At 40.3% G+C, this 27,208-nt stretch overlaps 3 protein-coding genes and 1 long non-coding RNA gene across 5 annotated transcripts in view; all 4 read left to right on the top strand.

Moving 5' to 3' along the window:
* Positions 1-25,604, top strand: part of LOC145449605 (uncharacterized) — a 166,763-nt gene extending 141,159 nt beyond the window's left edge. The window contains exons 2-5 of one of the 2 annotated variants that reach the window (XR_013918307.1): positions 22,793-22,913; positions 23,331-23,450; positions 23,649-23,753; positions 24,790-25,604. This is a non-coding gene — a long non-coding RNA (uncharacterized LOC145449605). Of the gene's footprint in view, positions 1-22,160; positions 22,914-23,330; positions 23,451-23,648; positions 23,754-24,789 lie in introns of those variants that run through there. The other variant, XR_013918306.1, reaches the window with a different exon arrangement.
* Positions 1-27,208, top strand: part of LOC145449604 (uncharacterized) — a 353,567-nt gene that overhangs the window by 276,921 nt on the left and 49,438 nt on the right. The window lies entirely within an intron of this gene.
* The window catches only part of LOC145449595 (uncharacterized), a 125,568-nt gene that overhangs the window by 53,521 nt on the left and 44,839 nt on the right, over positions 1-27,208 (top strand). The window lies entirely within an intron of this gene.
* On the top strand, positions 254-2,197 carry LOC145449597 (ryncolin-1-like). Its single transcript, XM_080327989.1, has 4 exons — positions 254-1,027; positions 1,086-1,182; positions 1,511-1,607; positions 1,783-2,197. Exons 1-4 carry the CDS (start codon positions 761-763, stop codon positions 2,087-2,089), a joined length of 768 nt encoding a protein of 255 aa, XP_080184115.1. The 5' UTR covers positions 254-760; the 3' UTR covers positions 2,090-2,197.

The raw sequence follows: 27,208 nt of genomic DNA, 5'->3' as shown, positions 1-27,208 counted from the left end.
CAAACCACCTTTGAGTACACGCTGATTGCATCATTCGTCGTGCCCGCGCGCATGGTAAAAGTAAATCATAGGAAACAGAAAAAAGAAGTGTGTCTATATAAAGGCAAGCTGACGACAGAAGTCTATCTACAAAGTCTTTGATGATCATTGAGCGCTGATAGAGCCTAGATTTTCTAATACAAGCTTTTCGAATCCGGGGTCGCGCATCAATGCCACACAAATTAATGCTGGTTAAGCCATAGAACTATATCGTTCATTTTGGCAATTTATACCGATTGATAATAAAATGTAGTGCAATTAGGTTTCGGGCACGAATCTTTGTTTGGTGGAAAATAATAGTAAATCAGTTTGTAGCATGAATCTACCATTGGTTCTTCAAGATGCCTTGATATTGTCTCGAGATTGCTTGGGAGATTCCACTACATTGATGGCATAGGGCCCGCGAAACAATCCTGAATAAATGAGAAAATGCTAGTAATAGGCCTATCCAAGATTTGAGACATGAGGTTGTGGCAGTATTAGAGGGGAATTGCCTCATGCTTTTCCTAATTAAAAAAAAAATTACGATTTTGCAAATTTAGTAGTCTCGTGGACCCCCTGAAATTGCTTTGCGGACCCCCGGTTGAGAACCACTGTTCTAAACTATATCCGGCAGTTACGGTGATGGCCATTTCACGCTGTTTCATGACGATTACACACATAACCACGAATATAAACTTTTTCCAACACTTCTGCAGTTTTGCATCTTTTGTAACATTAGATGGAATTCCTTATGCCCTTGCTGCTGTTTTTAATTGCCTTCAGCACGTCTCCAACGTGGGCAACAAACGTACAAACCTCTCATTTCAAAGAAACTGTCTGCAGCCAGTACCGGAATGATAATACCCTTGCCAATAGTTGTGATGGCGCCAAATTTGAATCAGCATTAGCACACAACGACTATGGGGGTATCTTCAAATTGCTCATTCCTGAGGTCGGGGTCAAGGAAGTGTTCTGTGACGTAACTGACGATGGTGGAAACTGGGCCGTGAGTTGAATGCGCGAGTTTTGTGGACAAATGAGATTTATTTTCGGTTTTAAAATAGGTTTTTCAGCGAAGGATGAACGGGAACGTAGATTTCAACGGAGGTTGGGATGATTACGTGACTGGATTTGGCGACTTGCGAGGAGATCATTGGTTGGGTTTGATTCATACCGTATAACTTATTGTATTTAAGTTTTGTGACCGGTTTTATGTCATGAATTGCGCCCATCACTCGAAGCATAGAAATATTTTTGTGATTTGAAGCACGGCTTTTAATTAGAACTAGTGTAAATCTAGCTATTGGCACTGAAAACCTTATGCCTGATACAAATATCACAAATATTGTTACTGAACAACGCGTCATCTAGTAATATAGTTACAGACAATTGCATAGCATCATTTGTTTCACCATCTTTTCGCTGCGCCCACGTCAAGAACTCCTGCACTTGTTAGTTTGTGATGAACTAGCAATCTACTTTCCTCCAGGTCTGGAAGCGTCGCATCAAATGACAAAGGGAGGAAATATGGAGTTGAAAATCAAAATGATCACGAAAGATGGAATTTATTGGGTTGCTAAATACAGGTAAATATGAATTGTTGAAGTTATATCCCTGGAAGCTAGCTGATGGAATTCAGGTTTACAAACGGTGATTTAAGACGATCCAGTGGAAAAATTAGTGTTTACGTGAAGTGTCGGTATTTCAGAAAACTTAAAAACATCATGAAAGAAAACGTATACATCCATTCTTACCATTCAGCAACTTCAACATCGGCCCCGCATCCGACAACTACAGACTGCACGTATCCGGATACTCCGGCAATGGAAGCAACGATGGTTTCGCCTTTCACGACAATCAACAATTCTCAACGAAAGACGCGGATCACGACACCCATTCGTCATTGGATTGCGCTTCTGACTACGAAGGAGCCTGGTGGTATCGCGGATGCGACAACAGCAATCTGAATGGAAACTTCCACAAAACAGGCAAGAAGGGAATTTGGTGGGGTGCGAACGCCTACCGCATCCTGCGCTTCTCGGAGATGAAGTTTCGAAAAAGATCGTAAAATAGAATTTACTAGATCTGTGACGTCACACTTTTGAAGGATCATAATTCTCATATGAATGTGACGTCACAGATGCGTATGGCTGCATCGAATAAACTTCATAGCGCCCTCTCGCGGTGTTCGTTTTGTGTTCGTAGCGTGTGCTCAAGGAATAACGATTTTATTTGTTGCTTCTGACTTATTTTGATTGGCATTAATTACTAGACAAATAAGAGGCAAACGTTAGTTAGACGATATTTGATCGAAAAGAGGACACTTTTCACGTTACATTAGATTACCGGAGAAGGAGGTGAGATTACCAGACTTGAGAACTACTGATTTAAAGATTTTCACACGAAATCCTCTTTGTGTTGACTAAAATAATCTTGGCCAATTTGGGGTCGCCGATCACGAATATCAACTTAAAATTTGTAGCTTAGCTCTGCAGTTTTGGAAAAATGGCACCAATCCAAAATGTGCCAAAATGAATTAAATATAAAACTTTGATTTCATTTCGGGCCAAATCTGTCGTGACCTATTTTAGAGTCATTTAAAATTTTTGAATTCCTTTCGCGAGGTTGAGTCAGATTTTTTCTTATTCATTTTGATTTTGGGATTCCCTTGAAAAAACTTTTCTGTGGCATATCCAATTTTCGCGCGTACACTCGATATTGTTGGCAATTATCATGAATGCGCGCAACAAAACTCTGGAGAGGTAATCGGGTAGTATAGAACAATAGGCAGTTTAGATGCAGCAGTACCCCGTGTCTTTCATCCGTTCGCGGTAATGACATTCTCGATATTACTAACCCAAAAAACGTATTTCAGGACAGACAGTTTGAATGCGGGTTCATAACGATCGGTAATTTACGTCCGTGACGATATTTTAGAACTCACCGCGCAAACAATTAATAGCAGATCTTGATTGTGGATGTTGATTAACAATTGAAAATATAGGGTAATTATGGCTCCTTCGACGAAAAAAGCTTCTGACTACTGTCATCAACAGAGCTAAATATATTTCACAAGGACTACAGCAGCATTTTTACGGTCGGCGGTCATCATCATCGGAGCATCCATTCCGTACCATCAATTATATCTATATTTCTATAACTTTGCTATAACTGCTATAACTTTGCTATAACTTTGCTATAACTTGCTATAACTGTCGAACCAACGACGATTTCGAGGGTTCCAGCGACTCCATATTGTATACGTCGACTATAATGGGTGCAAATCGTCCGTAGGCACACACTACGTTTTTTTCGCAAGTATATACGCAATTATGGCATAATTGTACAACATTTGGAAAAAATTTTTTTTTTCCAAAAGGCATTTGTTTAAAACACCGTTTGTATTAAATGCAACCCTAGTTATAGTACTACCAATTATGCTGCTTTTAGCCGGCTCAGCTGTAGACTTGCACAATGCGATGTAATGAACATATAGGAGGATGCCGAAAGACCATATGCGGTGTCTTAGACTAGCATCCACCTCGGCCTACTGCCAGATGTCACAGTCTTCTTCGATATTGATCTTTTTCGTCGATATTTCTTGCTCTTCATACATAACATATCCAAAAAACTCACATCATAGTGTCCTATATGGTGTGGACACAGCGAGACTGAACAGCTCACTGCATTTGGGTTACGTCATACTTTCCATTTGACCAAACGCAACTACGGGCATTTTTGACCAGCTTGCCGAGCGCAAAATTCGATCAAACGGGTATCAATGGAAATCTGCTGCTGTCATGATTACAAAAACATAAATTTTATTCTGTTCATGGTCCTGAAACCCCCCAAAATCAGCCTTGAAATTGGCATTGTGATCGAGTTTTGGCATTGTGACGCGACAATTCTGTCTGGCAAAACGAGAGTGAAGTTAAGAAGAAAGATACATTTTAATAATATATTCATGGCAGAAATATATTAAAACCCGACGCTTTTCGTGCTGACACTCTTCAAGGGCAATCGTCAGCAAATGGAGAATTTCAAAAACATAAATCTAGCTACATTGCATACAACCAATTATGACGTCATAGAATCAAACAACATGAAATACAGGCAACCGCGAATGCAGCTAGTGGTCAATTTTTAGATTGACTAAAAATTCCTTCTGCTGACACAAGCGCGGTTGGTGGATTTTAATATAAGTCGATTCCAGTTCAGACAGATTGAAGTTAGTGCGGCCTTTACCTAATATAGAGAATCTTTCATCGCGATAGTTGTAAGCGCAAGTAGCATTCTAAGCCAAATGCTTGCCGATAGCATAGAGTTCATAGCCATGGCCTGATTACGTTCTAGTAATCGCAGATCAGTTACGGCTGCATCTTCGCGAGAGTCCAATGTGCGCGATCTAATAACGCTCGAAACATGTTTTTTGATGCGTTCCTGCAAGTGCTGAGTTGTTCTTCCCTTTTACCGACAATCACAGGGGCACTTGAAATCATCATAGACTATATTGCTTTCTTGAGAAGCAGGAAGAACATCTTTGCGTGTTACAGGAAGCAATTGTTCGGTGGTGAACACAACATTAGTTCCTTGATGAAATGTTCGGATGTAAAATTAAACGCGGGGCTAGAATATATCCGCAAAATTCTAATTGATAGCGGGTACCCCGAACACATCATCAAGAGTTCTGTGGACAGAAAACTCAGTAATTTCAATCCCAGCAAATCACAAAACACGAACACACGGTCTGAGGAGAATGTATATATACATTTACCGTGGCTGGACCCCATCTCCTTCCGTTTTGAAAAGCAATTGATATCTGCTGTAAATCGCTGTTACGATAACGTAAAAACTAATGTTGTGTTTACCACCAAGCAATTGCTTCCTGCAACGCGCAAAGATGTTCTTCCTGCTTCTCAACAAAGCAATATAGGGTGCGTTCTAGGTGACGTTTTCGAAATGATTTCAAAACCAGTCGCGAAAACCCGATCGTTCGAAGTGAACCTGGTTTCGGTAGTGGTTTCAAAATTACCCCGTTCCGACTAGTAGTTTTCGCGCCGATGGTCTCGAAAACCCAATCGTTCGTAGTGTGTCTCGCTTGACTACGGAGGGCGTTCGTAGTGGCGCGAAACGCAAAATTATTTTCGTGCTAGCAGGCTACTACGAACGTGTGTTTTAGTGCTTGTTGCTGACGCGAAACTACCTGTTTCAGGTGGCAAGAGCGGGTCGACATTGGTAATATTGGTCATGGAGGTGGCAGTTATTGAATAGTGGTTCTCTTGAGTGGATTTTTCATGGCAATGTTGTGTATATGCATTGCATATGGTAGTATATATAGGCCTACACTGTATATCCAGGAGTATACACTAGTTTATATAGTAATGATATATGTTTTGCAGAGTGCTTTTATTTTACACATTTGAAAATAGGCTATACCAGTGTGAAGATGTCAAGGGGTGCAATTTGGAGCGAAAGGGAAGTGATGCAGTTGGTAATAGCTTGGTCCAAACCTGAGATACGGAGTATGATTACATCATTCCGAAAGAATGGTGACATTTTCAAGCCAGCAGCTCAATTTCTCGCTACACTACAGCACTGCGGATGCCTCAGGATGTTCTGCGCCAGAGATATCCTGGCATAAGTCAAGTAAGGTGCAGAGTAAGTTCCTGTTTGTCGTCATACTTACTACCGGTACCTTTTTACAGCATGGTTGCAACTATCCTCAAAGATGATGGAGCCCTATTTGAAGCAATACTGAAAACACTCTTCCTCAATAATTGCTCAATAAAAAGCGAATCTTTCAGTGAACCGATTTTTTGCCATTTTGTCTCACGGCTTAAAGATACCGATGACGCAATAATGTTTAGCATCACACACAAGCAGGATGTGAGGTTTCATTGGTAAGAATTGACAATTGAGATTTGAAAATTGGCAAATAAAGCAACATTTGATGTAAACATAGGGTTGCAGCTACATCAGTATCCAAGTTTAAATGAGTTTCAGCATATCTTCCAAGTGGTTGCCGCCACCTACATCAACTGCATTCAGATCTTGAATCAGGTCCCTTGCTATGGAGCATTTCACAAGCCACAATTCTCAGCCTAGTGTTGGTCGGACTAGCATCGCATCTTCTGATGCCACCGAGATTTGAGACGATCAAAAGCTTGTTCAACAACCATTCTTGCTGAGCTGTGTTTCTGGAATAAATTGGATAATATTTTACAGACCGGGGATTTTTGAAAATTTATTACTAGGACTAGAGCAAGAAAGATATAAATCATTTCAGATCAGTGACTTTATAGTCAATTTTAAATTTTAACTCTTCAATCACAATTTATTAGGAAGGCACTTGGCAATAATTGCTTCTGATAGGGACATTACCAAGAATTTTTCTGCAATATCTCCTCTGATAGCTTATCTTGTTAGAACAAACAGACATTATTTCTCTGCCGGGTATTTATTCTCGTTGTCACAATTCATCTTTCTTGCGACGTGATGTTCTTCCTCTCTTGCCGCATACATATACGGATGCTGATTCTGTCGTGCATTGATTTTGACGACAGGTACTTATTGCTTAATTGCGGATCACACATATGGTAAATAATCAATAACTGTAAAAAGTAGAGTACGTTACTATAACCAAGCAAGCCATCTGTATATCACCGACTATCAAAACCTAGCATCTACAGGACGCCAACGCACTATAGTGCTATACTGTCTGACTACAGTCTCTATTATAGCACACACACGGAACACGGCCTGCACTACGAACGACATAGCTTCGACGCCGGTTTGGCAATCACGGTTGTCAAAATCACGTCTCCGTTCCAAGTGACCAGTTCCTCAAAATAATCGCCAAAACACTCGCCGTTCGTAGTGGTCGTGAAAACAGGCCTTGCGTTCGTAGTGAAGTGTTTTCAGCATCAGACTCGAAAACTTTTGGCACGAAACCGCACCTAGAACGCACCCATAGTCTATAATTTCAAGTGCCACTGTGATTGTCGGTACGCGGGAAGAACAACTCAGCGCTTGAAGGAACGCATCAAACAACATGTTGCGAGCGTTATTAAATCGCGCACATCGGACTCTCGCGAAGATGCAGCCGTAACTGATCTGCGATTACTAGAACGTAATCAGGCCATGGCTACGAACTCTGCTATCGGCAAGCATTTGGCTGAGAATGCAACTTGCTCTAACAACTATCGCGATGAAAGATTGCCTATATTAGGTAGAGGCCACACTAATTTCCAACTGTCTGCACTGGAATCAACTTATATTAAAATCCACCGACCGCACTTGTGTCAGCAGAAGGAATTTTTAGTCAATCTAAAATTGGCCACTAGCTGCGCTCGCGGTTTGCCTGTATTTCATGTTGTTTGTTTCTATGACGTCATAATTGGTTGTATGCAATGTAGCTAGATGCATGTTTTTGAAATTCTCTATTTGCTGACGATTGCCCTTGAATTGTATCAGATCGAAAAGCTTCGGGTTTTAATATATTTCTGCCATGAATATATTATTATTATAATGTACATTAAAGTTCTGTACCCCAAAGAGTCTCTTTAAGAAGAAAGAGCCAGACAGTACTGTTGCGTCACAATGCCAAGCTCGATCACAATGCAAATTTCGAGGCTAATTTTCGGGGGTTCCAGGACCATGAACAGAATAAAATTTATATTTTCGTAATCAGAACAGCAGCAGCTTTCCATTGATACCCGTGTTTTTATCCAATTTAGCGCTCGGCAAGCTGGTCAGAAATGGCATAAAGTTGCCTTTGGTCAAATGAAAAGTATGACGTAACCCAAATGCAGTGAGCCGTTCAGTCTCGCTGTTTCCACGCCATATAGGACACTATGCTCACACACATTGTCCCGTAGGCCTACGACGCATGCTGTCCGGTATTGATTACGCTATTCTCGAAGGCACCGGAAGTAGTGATATGAGCTGGATTATAGCTGTTTTGACGAGTCATGTTTTTAGTTAATCAGTTTGGATGTTTTAGTGAATCAGTTTAATTCAACTGTCCTTTATTTGCGTTCCGTTATTTTCCTCGACAACTCTTAATTGTTCTGTTTGGTTGATGATTGGTTAATTTAATTGTTGCGCCGTCCGTTCTCGTTTACCTTTATATTGCTCTGTTGCTGTTATTTCTTTCTCCAGTCAACTGTTATCGGACGAGCAAGCAATCTTGCGAATCTCGCCATTTAACGTATCTATACTCTGAACAAGCTATTCCGTATTGTATGTTTTGGACTGCTTGTATTTGAAACAGAAGAGATTTGAGATACGCAACGCTTGCTTAGTACCCATTGCCAGATTTAGTGTGCAGCAGACAGGACCCCGACACCTGATAAAGCGCCACTCATTGATTTTAGTGCCGCGTCGGAACAATTCGCAAGAAGCCTATTAAAGCCGATATCTTCGAGACGCTCTTCGATTTAGGCGCCGCATGGTATTACTCTATATTCAAGACTCTGCTGCGCTACGAAGATCGATCGACTCTGCTTGGCACTAAATCTGTCACATTTACATAGTTGTTATATTCAATTGAACGATGTCGTTTGTGAAGTCTCCATCGGAATCCCCCAAGTCTCCAACCTTGGCACCGACTTGGAAGCCATTAGCTAAGATGACGGTCGACGATTTACGACCCGAATTACAAGAACTTGGCGAAGCTACAAGTGGGAGCGAAGCTGTATTGACGGACCGATTAGGGAAAATCCGAGATTCCGACTAACCTTCACAAAAAAAAAAGAACCAAAGCCCTCTCCATTGATCACCACCGAGAGTACATCATCTGAACTGGTTATGCTTTTTCAGATGATGAAGCATCAGCTAGATCTCGATCGCCAGCAGCAGCAATTAGATCGCGAAGCTTCTGACCGTAAGTTTCAGTTGCAGCTCGAGGAGATCAAGCAGAAGCACGCCCAAGACCGTGAAGAATCCGAAAGACGATTCAGACTGCAATTAGAAGAAATTCGCCAGCAGTCCGATAACCATTCATCGGCAAAGAGTGGACGTTCATGTCTACATGAGGTTGTTATAAAGAAGTTCAGGCGCATGAATGCTGACCTCTTAGAGTCTTTGCAAGCTCTGGAGAAGAAACATGCACATTCCACCTCCGTCGAAGAAATTAACGTCTTCGATCGGTAGAAATATCAATGACCGATCTCAAGGTATTTGTGGATTCAAAAGTCGACCAGCTTGACGATGGTGATTTCAAGACCGAAATAATTGATGGCATGAGAAGATCGAAAGAAATTTATTTTGTACACATTCCTCTGGCCAAATCCAAGTCTTCACCGGTGAAAGCTGCCAAAGAAGCGGAAAAAGCCGCTGGATCCCTCCCGAGTGGAATTGTGCGGCCTACATTCAATGGCGATATTTTGACTTTTCCTGCATTTTGGGAGTCGTTCGAGCCATTGGTTCACAAAAATCCAAAGGTCAATCCGTTTTACAAAATCTCGTATTTGAAGGCAGCTCTTAAAGGTTCGTCATCCGGCCTTCTCAATGGTTTCCCCTCGGCGGCAGTGAATTATGAGCCTGCAGTAGAAGCCGTTCTTAAAAGGTACGGAAAGAAGCAAGCGATCGTGAGAAATCACATCGAAGACTTACTGCAAGGTCAGAAAGTAGAATTTAAGATCGACAAAGTCAGACAACTTCTCGATGCCGCTACTGCTAAAAGGGCCATTTTGTCGCAGTATGACGTCTCTTGGGACCAACTCTTTACACAGGTACTAGAGTCCCAGTTGCCTGGTAAGTTGCATGAGCGTTGGATCAGAAAAACTAGCCCCTTGATCGAAGCCGATAAGATTCCTGATTCTGATCTCCTGTTTGAGTTTCTAGCAACCGAGTTGGTGACGATGGAAACGTTGCATAAGTCGCAGAATGGGCGTCGCCCTGTTGACATATGTGATAAACCCCCACATAAAAATGAATTGGTTGGTGTTGGTGCCGAGAAACCCGATAATTCATTTTCTGCTCAGTCTCTCGTGATTCAATCCGTCCCCCTATCATGCACCTACTGCTCAAAACCTCATTTATTGAGAGATTGTTTTAAATTTCTGAAATTAAATCCTGCCCAGCGATTGGCTGACTTGGTTATGAAGCCTGGTAAAGTGTGTTTTAGATGCTTATACCCGAAAGGACACAGAGACCACCCGAAGCATTTTCATCTATGTAAGGAGCGTTGTTCAGTCACTTGCTGTGGGAAACCCCACCACAAATTGTTACACGTTTCTGCGGAACCATTGATTGACACTAAGTGTATGGTATCAACTGTTGATGTTTCCACCCCTGCGTTTCGGGATTTCGATATAGACACAATATTGCCTACTGCTTTGGGACGAATCCACCACAGAGGGGAAGTTGAAACAGCTGCGTCAAAGGACGTTTCGTTGAAACCTGATCCATGGATTTCGTTGAACGACAAGTTGGAAAGATTAGCTGATAGAAGAATCTGTTGACCGATCATAGTCGGTCAAGTGGGGGAGTGTTTTGACGAGTCATGTTTTTAGTTAATCAGTTTGGATGTTTTAGTGAATCAGTTTAATTCAACTGTCCTTTACTTGCGTTCCGTTATTTTCCTCGACAATTCTTAATTGTTCTGTTTGGTTGGTGATTGGTTAATTTAATTGTTGCGCCGTCCGTTCCCGTTTACCTTTATATTGCTCTGTTGCTGTTATTTCTTTCTCCAGTCAACTGTTATCGGACGAGCAAGCAATCTTGCGAATCTCGCCATGCGAATCTCGCCATTTAACGTATCTATATTCCGAACAAGCTATTCCGTATTGTAAGTTTTGGACTGCTTGTATTTGAATCAGAAGAGATTTGAGATACGCAACGCTTGCTTAGTACCCATTGCCAGATTTAGTGTGCAGCAGACAGGACCCCGACACCTGATAAAGCGCCACTCATTGATTTTAGTGCCGCGTCGGAACAATAGCCACCCAATCAAATTGCACCACGACATCCTAATTGCCACGCCTATATGACGCCTAATATGCCACATCTACTAATTCAGGGCTGGCCAACCTTTTCAGCCAAAGGGCCACATTTGATCGACGAAATATTGCGCGGGCCACTAGCCACGCGAAGCGCGAAAATTTTTCGACGTTCATAGCTCAATAATATTGTCACTTGACTATATTGCGGGCCTGCAGTATATCGCTGGGATCAGTTTGCCAGGACTGAACTATTCAGCGCCTGGACATATCAATTTCGAAAGCTTCGACCAACATGCGCCAATCGTTTTGTGCCTAAGCTAGGTCGCATGACACTTTGTCTCGTAACCGAGAATATAGTTAGACTCAATCTGATACATTAAGCGTTCTTTCATCTTAGCCAAGGGGTAACAATATTAAAAGCAAGAAATCGAGTGACCACATGTTGCGCGAAGCGTGTAGAAAATATTTACTTATGATAAATTTATCGCAAATTATTCTGCTTTATTGTGGTGTACGAAGATCTACCAAAGTGTGACTGGCTCATGGAAATGCTAATGCGTTGTAACTGATATTTTAGTCATAACATCTCAAGTGTTGCTTTCAGACTAATCAAATTTTTGGTTGGCCTTGCAAGTTCACAATCTGTGCAATTCATTTTTTATAACATTACCAATTTCGGAAATTACCTCGCGGGCCACTCAAAACCTTCTCGCGGGCCACGGGTTGGCCGGCCCTGTACTAATTGCTACGCCCATTTTTATACACTAAGACAGGGGTGTCAAACATACGGCCCGTCAGTCGATTTCATCCGGCCCGCGAAGCAATTCTGAGTAGATTGAAAAATTCACATTTGTAACAAAGATTGAGATTTTTGCAGGAAAAATCTTTCATTGAATGTTCCATAAAGACAGCAAATGTCGAGCATGTTCATAGGCCACTCCAGCGTTGTGGTTTTACACTCTCTAATTTGAGAAGGCAAAAGTGGACACTGAGTTCAGAGATTTATGGAAAATGGACCAACAAGTAATAATTCACAAAGGCGTAAACGCCAATGTGGAACGGTTGTATACAGTATACATGGAAAATATATTAGCAACACAAATGGATAATTCAAATGTCTAAGATAGCACTGCTATGTCACATTCCACCCAATAGTTCCCCGGACTTGAGAGAAACCCGACTTGCGACTTAATGATAATAATAATCCAAATTCCAACGACCTCGTTTACAGTTAAATATCTTGTATTCCACACAGCGTATACGCTGGGCTACCGCCAGATTACGACTACATCAAAGGCAGAATATAAATATGCCAACTTATATCGTCGTTAGCGCCACTGTTTTATCGTTTCTTAGCTGTATTCAACTGGTCAGTCATCGTATTCTTGCCAATTCCATTGTTCGCGAAGAAAGGTATTGCAACTTGCTAGAATAAAACCCCTACGAGCCATGTATTTATCTCTATATATGCTTGATATCAAAGTATTCAAGTGAAAAGGGGAGGCACGATGCAACATTTTGAAATCAGTTGACTGGTCCGGCCTGCGGGAGGTTTGAAGGCTTGGAATCCGGCCCGCGACGCAATTTGAATTTGACACCCCTGTACTAAGGGTACATTTTCGAAAAGCGATCATTGCTGGATTTGAACTAAGTATGTTAGTGTTAATTTCATGTCGATCACCACTAGACTATCGCTATGAAGTGACGTAACTAGCTGTTTTCTGAATCTCAACACCGATTGACACTTTTAAATTCCGCGAATGCGACTTGATAATGTTATTGCCTACGCTCTCGAGAATTATGGACGCTCCAACTTTCAATTTCTGCGTAAATTTTGCGCGATGAACTATGTATGATTTTTTGTGTATTTAAGACTATTATGTCTGTTCGCGAAGACTGTGGTAGCGCTTCGATAAATGCATCATCACTAATTAATTATTCAAAAATAGGATTTTGAGCTTTAAATTCCGCGAATGCGTTTTGATATAATTATTCCTTACACTTCCGAGAAATTAGGACGTTCTAACGTTCAAATTCTGCGTAAATTTGCGTGATTTTATGTGTATTCAGGACTATGTATGTTCGCAGATAAGCTCTCGGATAACTCTAGAGCAGTGTTTTTCAACAATTTTGAGCTCCATTCGCACTATTATTGGAAAATAAATTTCATTCGCACAAACCAAGTGTAAATTGTTTCACAAAATGAAGATGAAGGTACGGAAATACGAAGGCAATGACGTAGTTTATTTTTACCTTGATGTTTTTGCGGCATACACACCGACTTATAATAGACATACACATGATCTGTGCATATGCATACCATGAGTGCATGATGTGCATATGCCGCTGGATAAAGGAAGGTGCAGATATTGCCATTACAGGTCTGACCCGGCCGGGGATCGAACCCACGACCTACAAATCAAGAAGCCTTTTCAGTGATTTTATTTCAAAATATAATACACACATAAACATAAAAGAAATGTATAGTAGAATAGCGCAATACATGTATGCGTGGGGTGTTGATATTGCATAAGATGTCATTCATCTTTCGGTTAGCGGTGGCGTGGTCAGTAAGTATATCGGCTGAATATTTCATTTTTTTTACGGTTGATTTCAGGATAAATGTCAAAATAACAGTGCGTTAAGTATTATAGGTTCTATAGGAACTAGTCAAGTGCTTAGTATCGCTTAAATATCGCGTTATGCATATTATCTATGTATTTCGGTATTAGCGAATGCGCGCGCGTGGTCGATTTCAATTGTTCATCAGGTCTGCGTTTCTCCCTCTATCCCATTGTTTTCTTACTGGTTTGTGTAGTTTTCTTCTGATCTCTTCGGTTTTTGAATTGATATCTTCGCCTTATTTATTTTTAATATCAAGCGTTTTTTTCCACTCCCATATTTCGCATTTCATTTTCATGAAGGTTGTAATCGCGATGAGTTTGTGCGACCCCTCGTAGTTCTTTATGAGGATTTCTTCTGAGATCAAGAAGCCGGACGCCTAACCATTACGCTATCTTCTCGGTTAGGAATATTTTGTTCAGATGTGCGAAAATTGAGCAACTAGCTTATAGTGTATATTCGTATGGAAATGAGCCCGAATATCTTCCGCTGACACTCGTCAGGAGTAATCGTCAGTAAATAGTAAAACAATGTTCTTTCCAATTCTCTACTAGTTGCGGATGATTAATCTTGAGTTCTGACGATTGTGAGCCGAAAATATTCGGGCTCGTTTCAATATGAATTTGAATATACTATTCAATTAAATGAATTTTCCAGTATTCCGTTTGAGTTGCATACATCTGTCGGAATTAAGTTTAAGGTTAAATTTGAAGTTTCACCGGTCCGCAGCACTTTTTGAGTGTTTTATCGATTGAAGATGACAAAAAGGTTGAGAATCACTGGTATGGACAAGTTATCAAGTAAATTCATAAACCGAATGCCCTCCAAGAGTGAAATATTAATTAATTAATCAATTGATGCCAATGGTCAATACATATTGTTAGGCATACAAATTAGGAGTGGTATTGGGGGTTCTGAAGGGCACGGATTCCATGGCCTTGGCTTTTATAAATTGGCTCTGGTTCTGGAGCGCGTAGGCAGGGGGGTTCGGGGGTCGGAACTACCCTTTTGAAACGCGAAATTACGTCCTTTTGAAATGAACATTCAAAGTCTAATATCCAGTTGCAATTCACGAATTCGTATGATCAGTGTTGCGTGTGACCAATTAGCGAGAAGCGTGTTGGCAATTATAGCGACAATCTAGTGTTGGGATCAAGTCACTACCTTCGAGTCGCGAGTCATTGCACATTTTGACTCGAGTCAAGTCAAGTCAATCGATTTTCGAAGGTGACTCGAGTCAATTCGAGTCAAGTCAAGTCAAGTCAAGTCACGAGTCAAGTCACAATTCAAGTCAAGTTGCCTTTTCGAAGTATGAAGCCTGATTAAGTCATTGCATTATGCTAGCTGTCGGAATTACAGATTGAGTGGCCGTTGATTCTGAATCGATGAACGAATATAGAGTTAAATATACACGCAATACGGAGTTGTATCGCTCACATAAACGTAATAAGTAATTGCATAGCCTCAGTTATTAGTTACCAGCCAAAATAGAGAATATGGACACGATTTGATAAGTTGCAATACATTACCCATTTATAAGTATTGATATGACACAATTCGAGTCTGCGCCAATGGTTTATGAGTATAGAAACTATATCATATTTCAATTGCAGTAAAACAAGGGGTTTGGTTGAGGTAAGAACAGAGAAGATAAATATTAATCTTGCTGTTGAATTACTTTACTACTAGATACGACATAGGAAGCTATAGCCTTCGATCACTTCGTTAGTGGTCAATTTATTTGTGAGAGAACAATGGAGGCTCAGTAAAACGCACGATCATTGAATGATTGGTCGCTCTCACGGTTTACACCACTGTTTCGCAAACAATCCGAACATATGCAATTTACCGTCACTTTTATCGATACCGATTACTTGATGACTTGAAATTGACTCGTGAATTTTGCTCCAAGTCACGAGTCAATCCACATTTCTGATACGCCGAGTCAAGTCAAGTCAAGTCATTTTAGCAAAGTGGCTCGAGTCAAGTCAAGTCATACGAAAAAGGTGACTCGAGTCATCCCAACACTGCGAGAATCATCTATGAAAAACGTAACGTGATCCCCCGCTGAGATTGTTGCGAAATTAGGTCATTTATTGCCGTGCGCGCGACAATCGTCGCTGGCCTGTTTATCGCGTTTCCAACAAGCCTGGTCCCGCAGGCTCGATCACATGCATCTGCAATAGGCATGGTGCGAAAGTGGAAATATATCATCGCTTTCCTAACTATCGCGTATTGGGCGTAGCATGCTTTGGCTGCCATCTCTCGATGGTCTGGATACAATGCCATTACGTGTATGTTGATAAGCGGCTGTTATGTCATACTGATTAAAGAGATCGCGAAACTGAATGATATTGAATGTCTGCAAACAGACTTAAACATGCGTAATTGATTTCCGCTAATACTAAAACAAAACGATCAGAAGACTTGTGTCAAGGCTTGAGTTATAAAAGTCGAGAAAGGTCTGAACCATATGAAATCGGTGCCATTACAGAACAGATTCCATAACGGGCTTAGACATTATGCTTTGCGAAAACTGTCGCCGAGGCTGCGAAATACGTGGTAATACGCTAGCGCATTTATTTGTTCATCAAAAATCAGGGACTCGCCAATGGACAGTGTTTACGGACTCGTTGGCAAGCTTATCATACGCGTAAAATCGTCAACACGAGAAGAGTGTATGATCGTCATTTACGCATGTACTTAACCCTTATGAATTAGTGCTATATTGGTAAATTTGTAAATAAATCCAAACCCCCATTTTTGTTTTAACCCCCCTTATTTGTCGGCTGGCTACGCGCCTGATACATGGGACTATTTTGACTGAAATCTCATATTTTTGCTGTATGGGCTAAACAAGAAACGACTCGGTCGTATGATAAAGTTCAAAAATTCAATCTACGTGTTATATGACACACTGAAGACCGTTTTAAATCCAAATACAGCAACATCATTATATTTAGGGGTATTGGATTTATCATAGTTGAAGACTTTCATGGATAGCATGTACCTAAATAAACTCCAATCACTTACATCACTATCTAAGTAAATACTCAAACAAGGTTGTATTAATTAAATCACTTTTATATCAACCACATATTGCAAATTATAAATACTAATGTGGAATATAATGTTATTAATTTATCTTGAAACAAAATTGTTTCTGATACGATTTTTGCTTGTAAGCAATTTAGTGCAGTCTCTTGAAAGATTGCAGCAACAGTCTGTCATATTAAGTTCATCTCATCTACCCTGGTATCTTTCTTTTGTTGTTTTGATGTCTTGGTGGAACCTTTCCCCCTGCTCTTTACTATAATCACCAAGGAATAGGATATATATTTAAGATGATTGAACAGGAAGTGCGCTTTAAGGCTCATGTTTCCCACATGATTTCCATATGAATATACGGATTTTCGGACCAAGTGTTTGTAGTTGGGTGCTTTGCGATCTTCCAAAAAGTATTATTTAGCCTACTACATCCTAGTAAGGAATTCTATGCAGTGAGCTCCTTTCTTAATATGAAATATTTGAATATTTGAATACTTCATGTTCGAATCTGAGGTCTATCAAAGATACTAGCTTCAAGCTTCTCGTTTGATAGGGATACCTGGTCTACCCACTTTATTGACTCAGCAGAATATTTTCCATTTCTAGTCAAAAGAGATAGGACACATATGAGTGTTATAGTTGAACTTTACAAGGACACACTTGATAGCTTTTTACTCGTTTTTCATCTTGGTAGAATAACCAATTGGTACAGGAGAAATTATGTTTCCGTTTTGCGAAAGTACAGTTTTTAGGCTTGACAGAATGCTTTTTTAACAAACGAAGATCTCGCATCAGGTCATGTTAAAATTGATTGAATACCTGCGGGCGACAAGAGAGTTCTTCATAGTAATTTTAATTATTCATGCGCAGTGTAAAAGTAAAAGAAAATACGATTTACTTCCTACCAAGTGAAATATTTAGGAGGATAATAATTTAAGCCTTCTGGGGGTATACGCATCTTCTCAACTAGAGCCAATCTGGCAAAACTAATGTGATGTTTGTAATTAGAAACCTCGAAAACCCCAGAAATGACTCCTAGATGTTCTGGAAAACTTTTTTTCGTCATTTTGTTGACCAGTGTAATTAAATATAGCAAACAATCAATCAATGTTAGTTTTACTGTATATATTGGAGACTTTTTCAGTGGCTCTTATTATGGGGGAAGTCTTTTAATTTGCTGCTAGCGTCTAGTTAGGTTATAGTATACAAAGATGCCATAAGCCACTCTACATATGTAATCTCAGTTCTTGAATACCTAATATGTAATAAGTTAGCAGGCCAAACATGCCTTTTCATGGCAATGTTTTGACGTTTGCAGCGAAAAACAATGAATGGGCCGATGTATAAAAGGCGTATTTACATGTCAAAACACGCAAACACGAAGTTACTTTGTCTGTATATATTTAATATATACATGCGACTTCACGAACACATACAGGCACATAAGGCGCTATTATTTGGTTGATTTCAATTAATCTACCAAATACGAGCGAAGACCTAGAATGTGACTGCAACGATTCAATGTTAAAGCGCGGGAGATAGAACAGGAAATGACGTATTCACAAAATGTGGCAATCGCTATCTTCGGTATCGGTATTGCTTGCAGTCGAGGGGGATTTATACATTAAGATGACGTAGGGGGGATGTGGTACCGATGGATCACTGGGACCGAAAATACTTTGAAAATTCTCTATGATAATTCCATGATTACACTCCGTGAACTTGTCTACAATTGCATGCTGGCAAAATCTTTCCTCACATACAAAAAAATTCGACGTGCGCGAGCAATGGGGTCTCTCACAGATGATTTTTGTTTTAGGGGGTGTAAACCAAATTTAGATCGACATATACATTTTTCTTTGTAACCTTCAACACGAACAAACCAGCAATCATTTTTATTGTGAAGTGTAGGACTTGTATCAGGCTATATAATGGCACCTATTATTTTTTTCAGTACTTTCCTTGAGTGGACTTTTTTTCGATTCATGTATAAAATTCGTAGGGTGGGGACCGATGATACAATAGCCAAATCAAGCAAAATAATCAAGCATACTAATCATGAAACAAATGAAACATGTCTACGTACAGAAAATCTGTATGTAATAATTGCATATGATGTTTTATTGCTATAACGAGGTATTTGGAAGTCACACTGTCGATTTTCGGACAATATGTATGTACCCTCAAATTTATGAGTCCGAGCCTAATTCGAAACGTGATTTTATGACAACATTTGTGTTAATATTTATTCTAGTTTTTGACGGTTGCGACCAAACATTCTTCTTTGGCTTGCTGTAGCTTAGATTATACTACTGAGCAAGAAAAGTAGTCACATTTGATTATTTTAGGGTATATGTGTCATAGGTCCCCGGGTCGTGTGTCATTGGACCCACCGGGTGGGGACCGATGACACGTTCGAGCAACAAATTTTGAACACCCATAAATATTTTTTGAAAAGACGGATATTCATGTATATGTGCGCGATAGGTAGAGCTTGTATCAAAGTGCTGAACCAGCAAAAGATCTGCTGTTTTCGGCTGAACATTTCAGGGCCAGCGATCATTTTCCGATTTTTGATCCATCGGTACCACATCTCCCCTATGGGCGTATATTTTAAAATATATTCGATTCTATTCCATAGTGAATAACAATATCATTTATTGACACAATATTACCTGATATATTATGGATTTAGAACAGGGGTGGGCAAACTACGGCCCGCGGTCCGCATGCTGCCCGCGACACCGTTTTGTGCGGCCCGCAAAAGGCTCGAGAATCGTATTTAAAATATTGAAAAAATGCGCAGTAAAAATCTAATTTCTGCTTGGACTCGATTATACTTTTTCTCATTATATTCCAACATAAGTTGTATTCTGACTAGTATATTTTTATCTCATCGCTGGGGCGATATCCCGACCCCAAGGCCCACGCATCTTAAAGTTTCAATTGCTGGACATAACAGAAAGTAAAAATGGGAATGACGTCCGGATCACGAGTGTAATTTTACATTGGCCACTCCAGCAAGTTTTATTACTTTTAGTGCTGTACTTGGAAAAACCGATTCGCGCGTGTGGTAGGTAGATTCGTTCTCTGTATGTGCAGATGTATTTAAATTTATAAAATCTATATATAGCGTATTTGAAGCAAACATGGTTATGATGCTATCAGCATTGTGTGTCCTGGAGTTGAACCAAAAGTACATTTAGCAAGTCTATAAACAGATCACTGTTCAAATATTCAAATCTCCATCCTGTTCTAAGAATCGGGACAACTGACTTTCATCCCTAGTTTTGAATATTGGTTATATTGAGCTTGACCAGCTTATGAAATCTCTCCAATGTTTCTGACGCGTGTACCATATCCTCAAATCAATGGTTGCTTGGTTTTGAATGAAAAAATATTTAATTTCCACAACCTCACTATATAATATAATGCCAATATTGCGTTTTGAATTATAATCCCAAATTTATATAGTGCGGCAGGCGAATGGATTTAGATCAGTGGTTCCCAAGCTTTTTCGGAGTGAGGGCCAAATTTAGAACTTCAGAGTACGGTCGGGGTCGCACTAATACTACGGCTATGAAACGTACCCAAACAGTCACCATGGCTATTTCGGAGTAGATTTATTGCCCTGGTGAGATTTCAAAACTGTACACTGTTTACCGCTACTACTGCTGCATTGGGTGTCCGTTGAGTGAATCAACTTTTCTCGCCTAAACGCGCGAAGCGCGAGAAATTTTTTAACTTTCATGACTGAATCGGTCAATATGATCGGGAATTGCATGTAGACTATTGCTATCAATTTTCATCCTGTCTCTGTTCACGTAATCTGATTTACCGTTAGAGCTGAGTGAGGTGTGTCTGAAAAGGTACAGGCCCCTTAATAGTAGCCTAATTAAACATCTCCGGGGGTATACGTTGGCAGGGGGTACCCGTTGTCAGGAATGTACCAGCACTTCGTCAGGACCCCGGGCTCCCATAGGGTGATAAACTGACCCCGCATCTCGTTGTTCGCTTTTGCCACGAAATTAAAGTTGTAATGTTTAATGAGACAGCGCGACGCGCGAATATTTCGATAATTCATGATAAAATCGGTGAATAAGATCGGGAATTGCATGGTTGTCCTCTTTGCCCACGTAATCAGATTTACCGGTAGAGCTGAGTGGGAGGTGTCTTTGAGACTGTAGACCCCTTAAAATTAAACATCTTCGGGCGGGCGGACCCCTACACTCTAAATTGAAAGCGTCGATTTAGACACAAAATTGTGCATTCACAGATGCAATATTGGACAAACACATAAAGTCGACCGTAATCTTTCACCGCAGTGGTGTCATAATGTATGCAAGTCCACACTTCATCAGCGAAAGTTACGAAATATGTGCTTCTGCTCACATATTATCCTCTGTCACCGGTTTTGGTCAATATGAAAGAGTTTATGTATACATTTTAATAGCCCGGTAACTCGCCGCACGAGTTGTGAGATCAGTAAGATTGAGAGGGATTGTGAGGTTAACGCTGGAAACGCAGCTATCGGGAACTTATCATAATGTCACTGGTGAATTACCAGATCATCCAACGCAGGGTATATACAACCAACACTCGTTTTCCGATCATGACGTCATCGGTAAAGCCAATGCCCCTTGGGCCAGTTTGCTCCCGCTGGGTTATTTGTAGGGGAGTATGTAAGCTGCAAGGTATAGCCGCTCCAATGATGCAGCATTTCTATAATAGATGTTGAACGGTATTAACGACTTGAGTGTGAGTAATGCGTGTTTTGAGCGCCGTCTACTTATTGCTCAGGAAAGGAAAGACGTAGTTTATTTTTGTCCTTGATGGTTTTGCGGCATATACGCCGACTCATGATAGACATAGGCCTACACACGATCTGTGCTTATGCATGCCATGAGTGCATGGTGTGAATATGCCGCTGGACAAGGAAGGTATACAGATATAGCGTTGTACGGCTTTCTAAGTCATGCAACACCCCTCCATGCTATCCCAGTAATTTATGAGCGCCAAGCAGGGAAGTCGCGGATACCCCAGGTCGTTGGTCTAACCCGACTGGAGATCGAACCCACGATCTACCGATCAAGAAGCCGGACGCTTCACCATTACGCAATCTTGTCGGAGTAATGTTCCCTCTAATTTTTGATGAGTCTGTGACCACTGCGCGGTCCCTTGAACAACAGTGCGTAACCACTAAAAAAGGTCATCTCTTCGGATTTGTTGTGCGCAACTTAGATTTTCTGTGTGCAGAGACCGTCTCAGCAGTCAGCACTGCGCAATTGCGCACGTGTGCAGCTTTGAGGGAACCTTGCACAGGAGCCATGGCGTGGACTGTTGTTTCATCACTGTCGCTACTTTATGTTAGTGTGTGACTTTCTTACATTTACTAGGTTTTGTGTACGTTTCTCTAATCATTTTACTTTCCCACCAAAATGACAGAAGAAATTGATCCTTACAGTTACAACCATCATGATTGCCTGAATTGACTATGACTTCCATTCTATCGCGTTTCCGACAAGATAGCGTAATGGTTAAGCGTCCGGCTTCTTGAGCGGTAGGGCGTGGGTTCGATTCCCGGCCGGGTCAGACCAAAGACCTGATTAGTAACACTGGTATCCATGGCTTCCCTGCTTGGTGCTCATGCATTACTGGGATAGCATGGAGGGGTGGTGCATGACTTAGAAAGCCGTAAAGGCTATATCTGCACTTCCTTGTTCAGCGGCATATGCACATCATGCACTCATGGTATGCATATGCGCAGATCGTGTGTATGCGTATCATGAGTCGGTGTATATGCCGCAAAAACATCAAGGACAAAAATAAACTACGTCCTTTCCTTTCCTTTCCTTTTCCCTATTATTGATTCATTGCCGTAGAAAATCAGCAGTATACCAATCAAGAAATCAATCAATCATTGTCAATACCATGAAATTCTGAAACACGTTGGTTATTAATCTTTAGTGTAACCTGCATGGCTATTGTCAGTGCATTCTGCATTTGACTGTTGACTGAATAAACAAAAACACCTCTATCTTTTCTCCCTCTCTCTCTCTCTTTCATTTACGCTTCACTTCTCGCGGTAACGGCGGGAACTCAGTCAGTTTGAAAAGTCAATACACCGCATAAGTAAATGGAAATGGCGCAATAAGTCGCGGTACAGTGACTTTGCGGATGTGGATGAACGTGTCGCGAATCTCATCACAGCGGAAGGAATGGTGAAGTTCTTAATTGCGAACGGCATTAAGAGAGAGCACATTGATTTAAATGAAGGTAATTCGTTTAAGGATGTCAGCATGTGATTTGTTATGATTATGTTGTCAAGAGGGTTTTTACAGCAAGCAGCAGTATGAGAAACATGAGTAGATTACCTTTTAGATCAAATTGCAGTAGCATCAAAACTGAGTTTCAGAATGTCAGTTAATCCTCTAAGTTGACGCAATGTGGGTTTATACCTAGTGATACAACTACAATTCTTGACTAAGTTGTGTACGGTACATCTTGTTTTGCAGTTGACTCACATGTTTATCCAATTACATGACATTTCTTTCATGACAATATTATTATTATCCAGTGAAATTAATCTTATTGTATTCATATCAAGCTCCCTCTATATAACCTATAGAAGTGTGTATGCATGCTCAGCTCACTACTGACCGCCTCCATAGTAACACTTTGTCTTTGCAATAGATCAGACCGGAGTTTCAAATGATCATTCCGAGGAGTGTCGAAGCGACACGTAATAAGTATTGCGAAATGCTTACTACCGGTACTCATGACAAAATATTTGGAGTAGAGACAGATGCAGAGGTTAGTATTGGTTAACTATTCTAGAATGAATATTGGTTGTGATAGTCATGTTTATTTTTGTTGTAATCTTATATTGTAGCCTATATCTTTAAGATTGTTGTGGCACAACTCTTGCCTTCATATCAACCGGAATGCAATAACTTGAATTTCCCGAAACCAAATCTGCTGCATGGCTATTATGATTATATTTATTTGTAGGGAGAAGAAGCCGAGGAGTTTATACTCCTGACGGAGTTACAAAATGCAGTAACTGAAAAGAGAATAGGGGCACAGCATGATTTGAGGGCGATTAGGCTTTATGAGGTGAGTTGTAAGATTTGCTGCTTGCTTAACCTGGTACTTTGTGAACAATGAACGTAGATGTACCATAATGTCCTGATTGTCAGATTTGTACCGATTTTTACTCTTGACCTGATTTTCGGCAAACATTGTTCGGCGTTATCCGTAACATCTGGATTGTTTTGTATGCCAGGATCTGGCACAAGTTCGAACTTAACAGACCATCACAAAAGTACCACTAGTTGTCTGAAAATTTTGTGACCTAACATCGGTGCATGTAAAGTTAATTTCCGAGTTGCGCCATAAACATGTGTTCTAGTTCAAGGTCTGTTGAGTTCAGACGTGTGCTGCAAAAATGCGACACAATTGTTTTTATGTGCTGAAAATATGGTCTGCGAGGCCTATGTTTTGAATGTTTACGTTATGACGGTTCAATAAACACACTCGAACTGAAAAAAGGCCTCGAAACAATAAATGATTATTAAATATTTTTGAATCACATCATCTTTTTCATAAGGCTAAGTCTAAGTTAAAATGATCTGGTGTAAATTCGTTTTCCCATTCGTCCCATACCCTGGAAAATGTTTTCTGCTGCTAATGTAATTTTTGGTTGACCTGACTTTTGAGTCCATGATGAGTCCATAATTCTTGTGTCGCTCCAAAAGGAACCTGTATGATGGTATACTGAGCAAATCTGATTGGATCAATAAAGGTTAGTAAACTTACTAGTTTATGGTTTACCCTCGACAGTAATCAGAACTTCATATGATCAAGTACTGATGTGCAGAAGATATCTGATTATGTGGAAAAATCCATACGTGTCAACGATTAGACAGCATATCGTGACGACAGAATTTGCTATCACTTGTTCCCATGAGTTAAGCTTGTTAAACCATATTGACACAGAAGTATATTGACGCATTCAGCTCTATCTTTATTACATATTCATTGTGCAGAAGTTCCATAAAAGCATTTCTACCTAATCTAAATCTTGTGCTTTCAATTCACACATGGATCATTGTCAATATAATTTTACTTAATATGTTTTTTTCAATTCCAGGCCCATTCAGTCGAATTAACGGCCACAAAGCCGAGTCCCGGCAACTCGTACTAGCGCACCATGAAACTGGTGACTTGCAGTCATGGATCGTGGCGAATGGCATCCGCATAAAGGGATCGTCTCACAATAAAGCGGAACCATTTGAGATGGTGCTGGATCTTCTCGCGTGTTATTATGTTTGGAACCTCGCATATCCAAAAGTTTTCCAAATACTGTCAATTTTACAGTATGTCCTGATTGGAGACAAAAATTTGGGCTTCAATCAAACAAGCTTCCCTGTTTTATGAGCAGATTTCAGAAATCCCAGGAATGATTTTGATTTCGTTTGCTGACTTGGACAACCATACAATTCTAGTACTACTCTAGTTGTCTAATTAAAGTGAAAAAAATGTGTCGCTAAAATTCTGATTATCCTCTAATTTTGAAACAAAAAAACTAGCTATAATTATAATTCTACTTTAATTTGTGAAGTGCTTCGTCTCTCATTCGAATCTAATTTGTGAAAACAACTGAACCTATAGTTCTAACTGTACTCTAATTTGGAAAAACAGTGTAGCTATAGTTCTATTTCGTCTCTATAATTTGTAAAAAAAACTGAAAGATACTATAATTCTGATACCACTCTAATTTCGAAAAAAATGAGCTACAATTCTAATTCTACTTTAATTTGAAAAAAGCTGTGTAGCTATAAATTCTGATGCTACTCTAATTTGTGAAGAGTTTCTTTGCTCTCAATCGAATTTAATTTAGAAAACAACTATAGCTATCTTTCTAATTCTACTCAGATTTGAAATAAAAAATACCTATAATTCGGATTCTACTCTAATTCAGAAAATATACTCTAGTGCAGTGGTTCTTAACCTTGCCCCCAGCGCCCCCCAGGGGGCGCTGGCGATGTTGAAGGGGGGCGGAAACGCTCAGGGGGCGATATGGGGGGCGCTGGGCTCAGGGGGGCGGTATGGGGGGCGCTGGAGAAAAATGGCTTCGCAGTAGATGATGTGGGGATAGGACATATCCTTAATGAGTAGGGGAGATGTGGTACCGATGGATCAAAAATTGGAAAATTATCGCTGGCCCCAAAATGTTCAGCCGAAAACAGCAGGTCTTTTGCTGGCTCAGCACTTTGATACAAGCTCTACCTATCGCGCACATATACATGAATATCCGTCTTTTCAAAAAATATTTATGGACGTTCAAAATTTGTTGCTCGAACGTGTCATCGGTCCCCACCCGGTGGGTCCAATGGCACACGACCCTGGGACCTATGACACATATACCCTAAATATCTCAGATGTGACAACTTTTCTTGCTCAGTATTATAATCTAAGCTCAGTAAGCCAAAGAAGAATGTTTGATCGCAACCGTCAAGAAATAGAATAAATATTAACTCAAATGTTGTCATAAAATCACGTTTCGATTTAGGCTCGGACTTATCAATTTGAGGGTACATACATATATTGCCCGAAAATCGACAGTGTGACTTCCAAACACCTCGTTATAGCGATAAAACATCATATGCAATTATTACATAACGATTTTCTGTACGTAGGCATGTTTCATTTATTTTATGATTAGTATGCTTGATTATTTTGCTTGATTTGGCTGTTGTATCATCGGTCCCCACCCTACGAATTTTATACATGAATCGAAAGAAATTCCACTCAAGGAAAGTACTGAAAAAAATAATAGGTGCCATTATATAGCCTGATACAAGCCCTGCACTTCACAATAAAAATGATTGCTGGTTTGTTCGTGTTGAAGGTTACAAAGAAAAATGTATATGTCGATATAAATTTACTTTACACCCCCCAAAACAAAAAACATCTGTGAGAGACCCCATAGCTCGCGCACGTCGAATTTTTTTTTTGTATGTGAGGAAAGATTTTGCCAGATAGCAATTGTGGACAAGTTCACCGAGTGTAATCATGGAATTATCATAGAGAATTTTCAAAGTATTTTCGGTCCCAGTGATCCATCGGTACCACATTTCCCCTATTCAGAGCAAATTAACACCGAAAACTTCGTTACATATAGCCTTCAAAATACATATAGGTTTAATTGTCCATGGGCGCCTAAATGACTGACACCGAATGTTCCTGTCTTGGAAATCTGAACCCCAGAAGACGAATTCCATCTGGCAGGGAAAAATTATATGTCAGTTAAGAAATACCAATCTGAAATCGTGTGCGTCTTTTAGTTTAGTACGATTGGGCGACAAGCTATATTCCTGTTGGGCGATATCCCCGTTGAGCGATTCTATATTTTTTGATATTGCAGACAGGGGGTCACGAAATAACATCATGCAACGAGGTCATACCAACGGGTTCGCTTGCCCGAATATGTTTAATTATTGGTAACGGGCCGTACAGTTTCCAAGAAACCTCACAATGTTCGCTTCAAGTTTTGATGAGTCTGCGCA

Source organism: Botryllus schlosseri, chromosome 11 (assembly GCF_051294905.1).
Source record: "Botryllus schlosseri isolate E-star chromosome 11, Bs_hap1, whole genome shotgun sequence".
In the NCBI taxonomy this organism is placed as follows: domain Eukaryota; kingdom Metazoa; phylum Chordata; class Ascidiacea; order Stolidobranchia; family Styelidae; genus Botryllus; species Botryllus schlosseri.
Note: the sequence above shows the minus strand (reverse complement) of the source record. Positions and strands in the feature narration are given on the sequence as shown.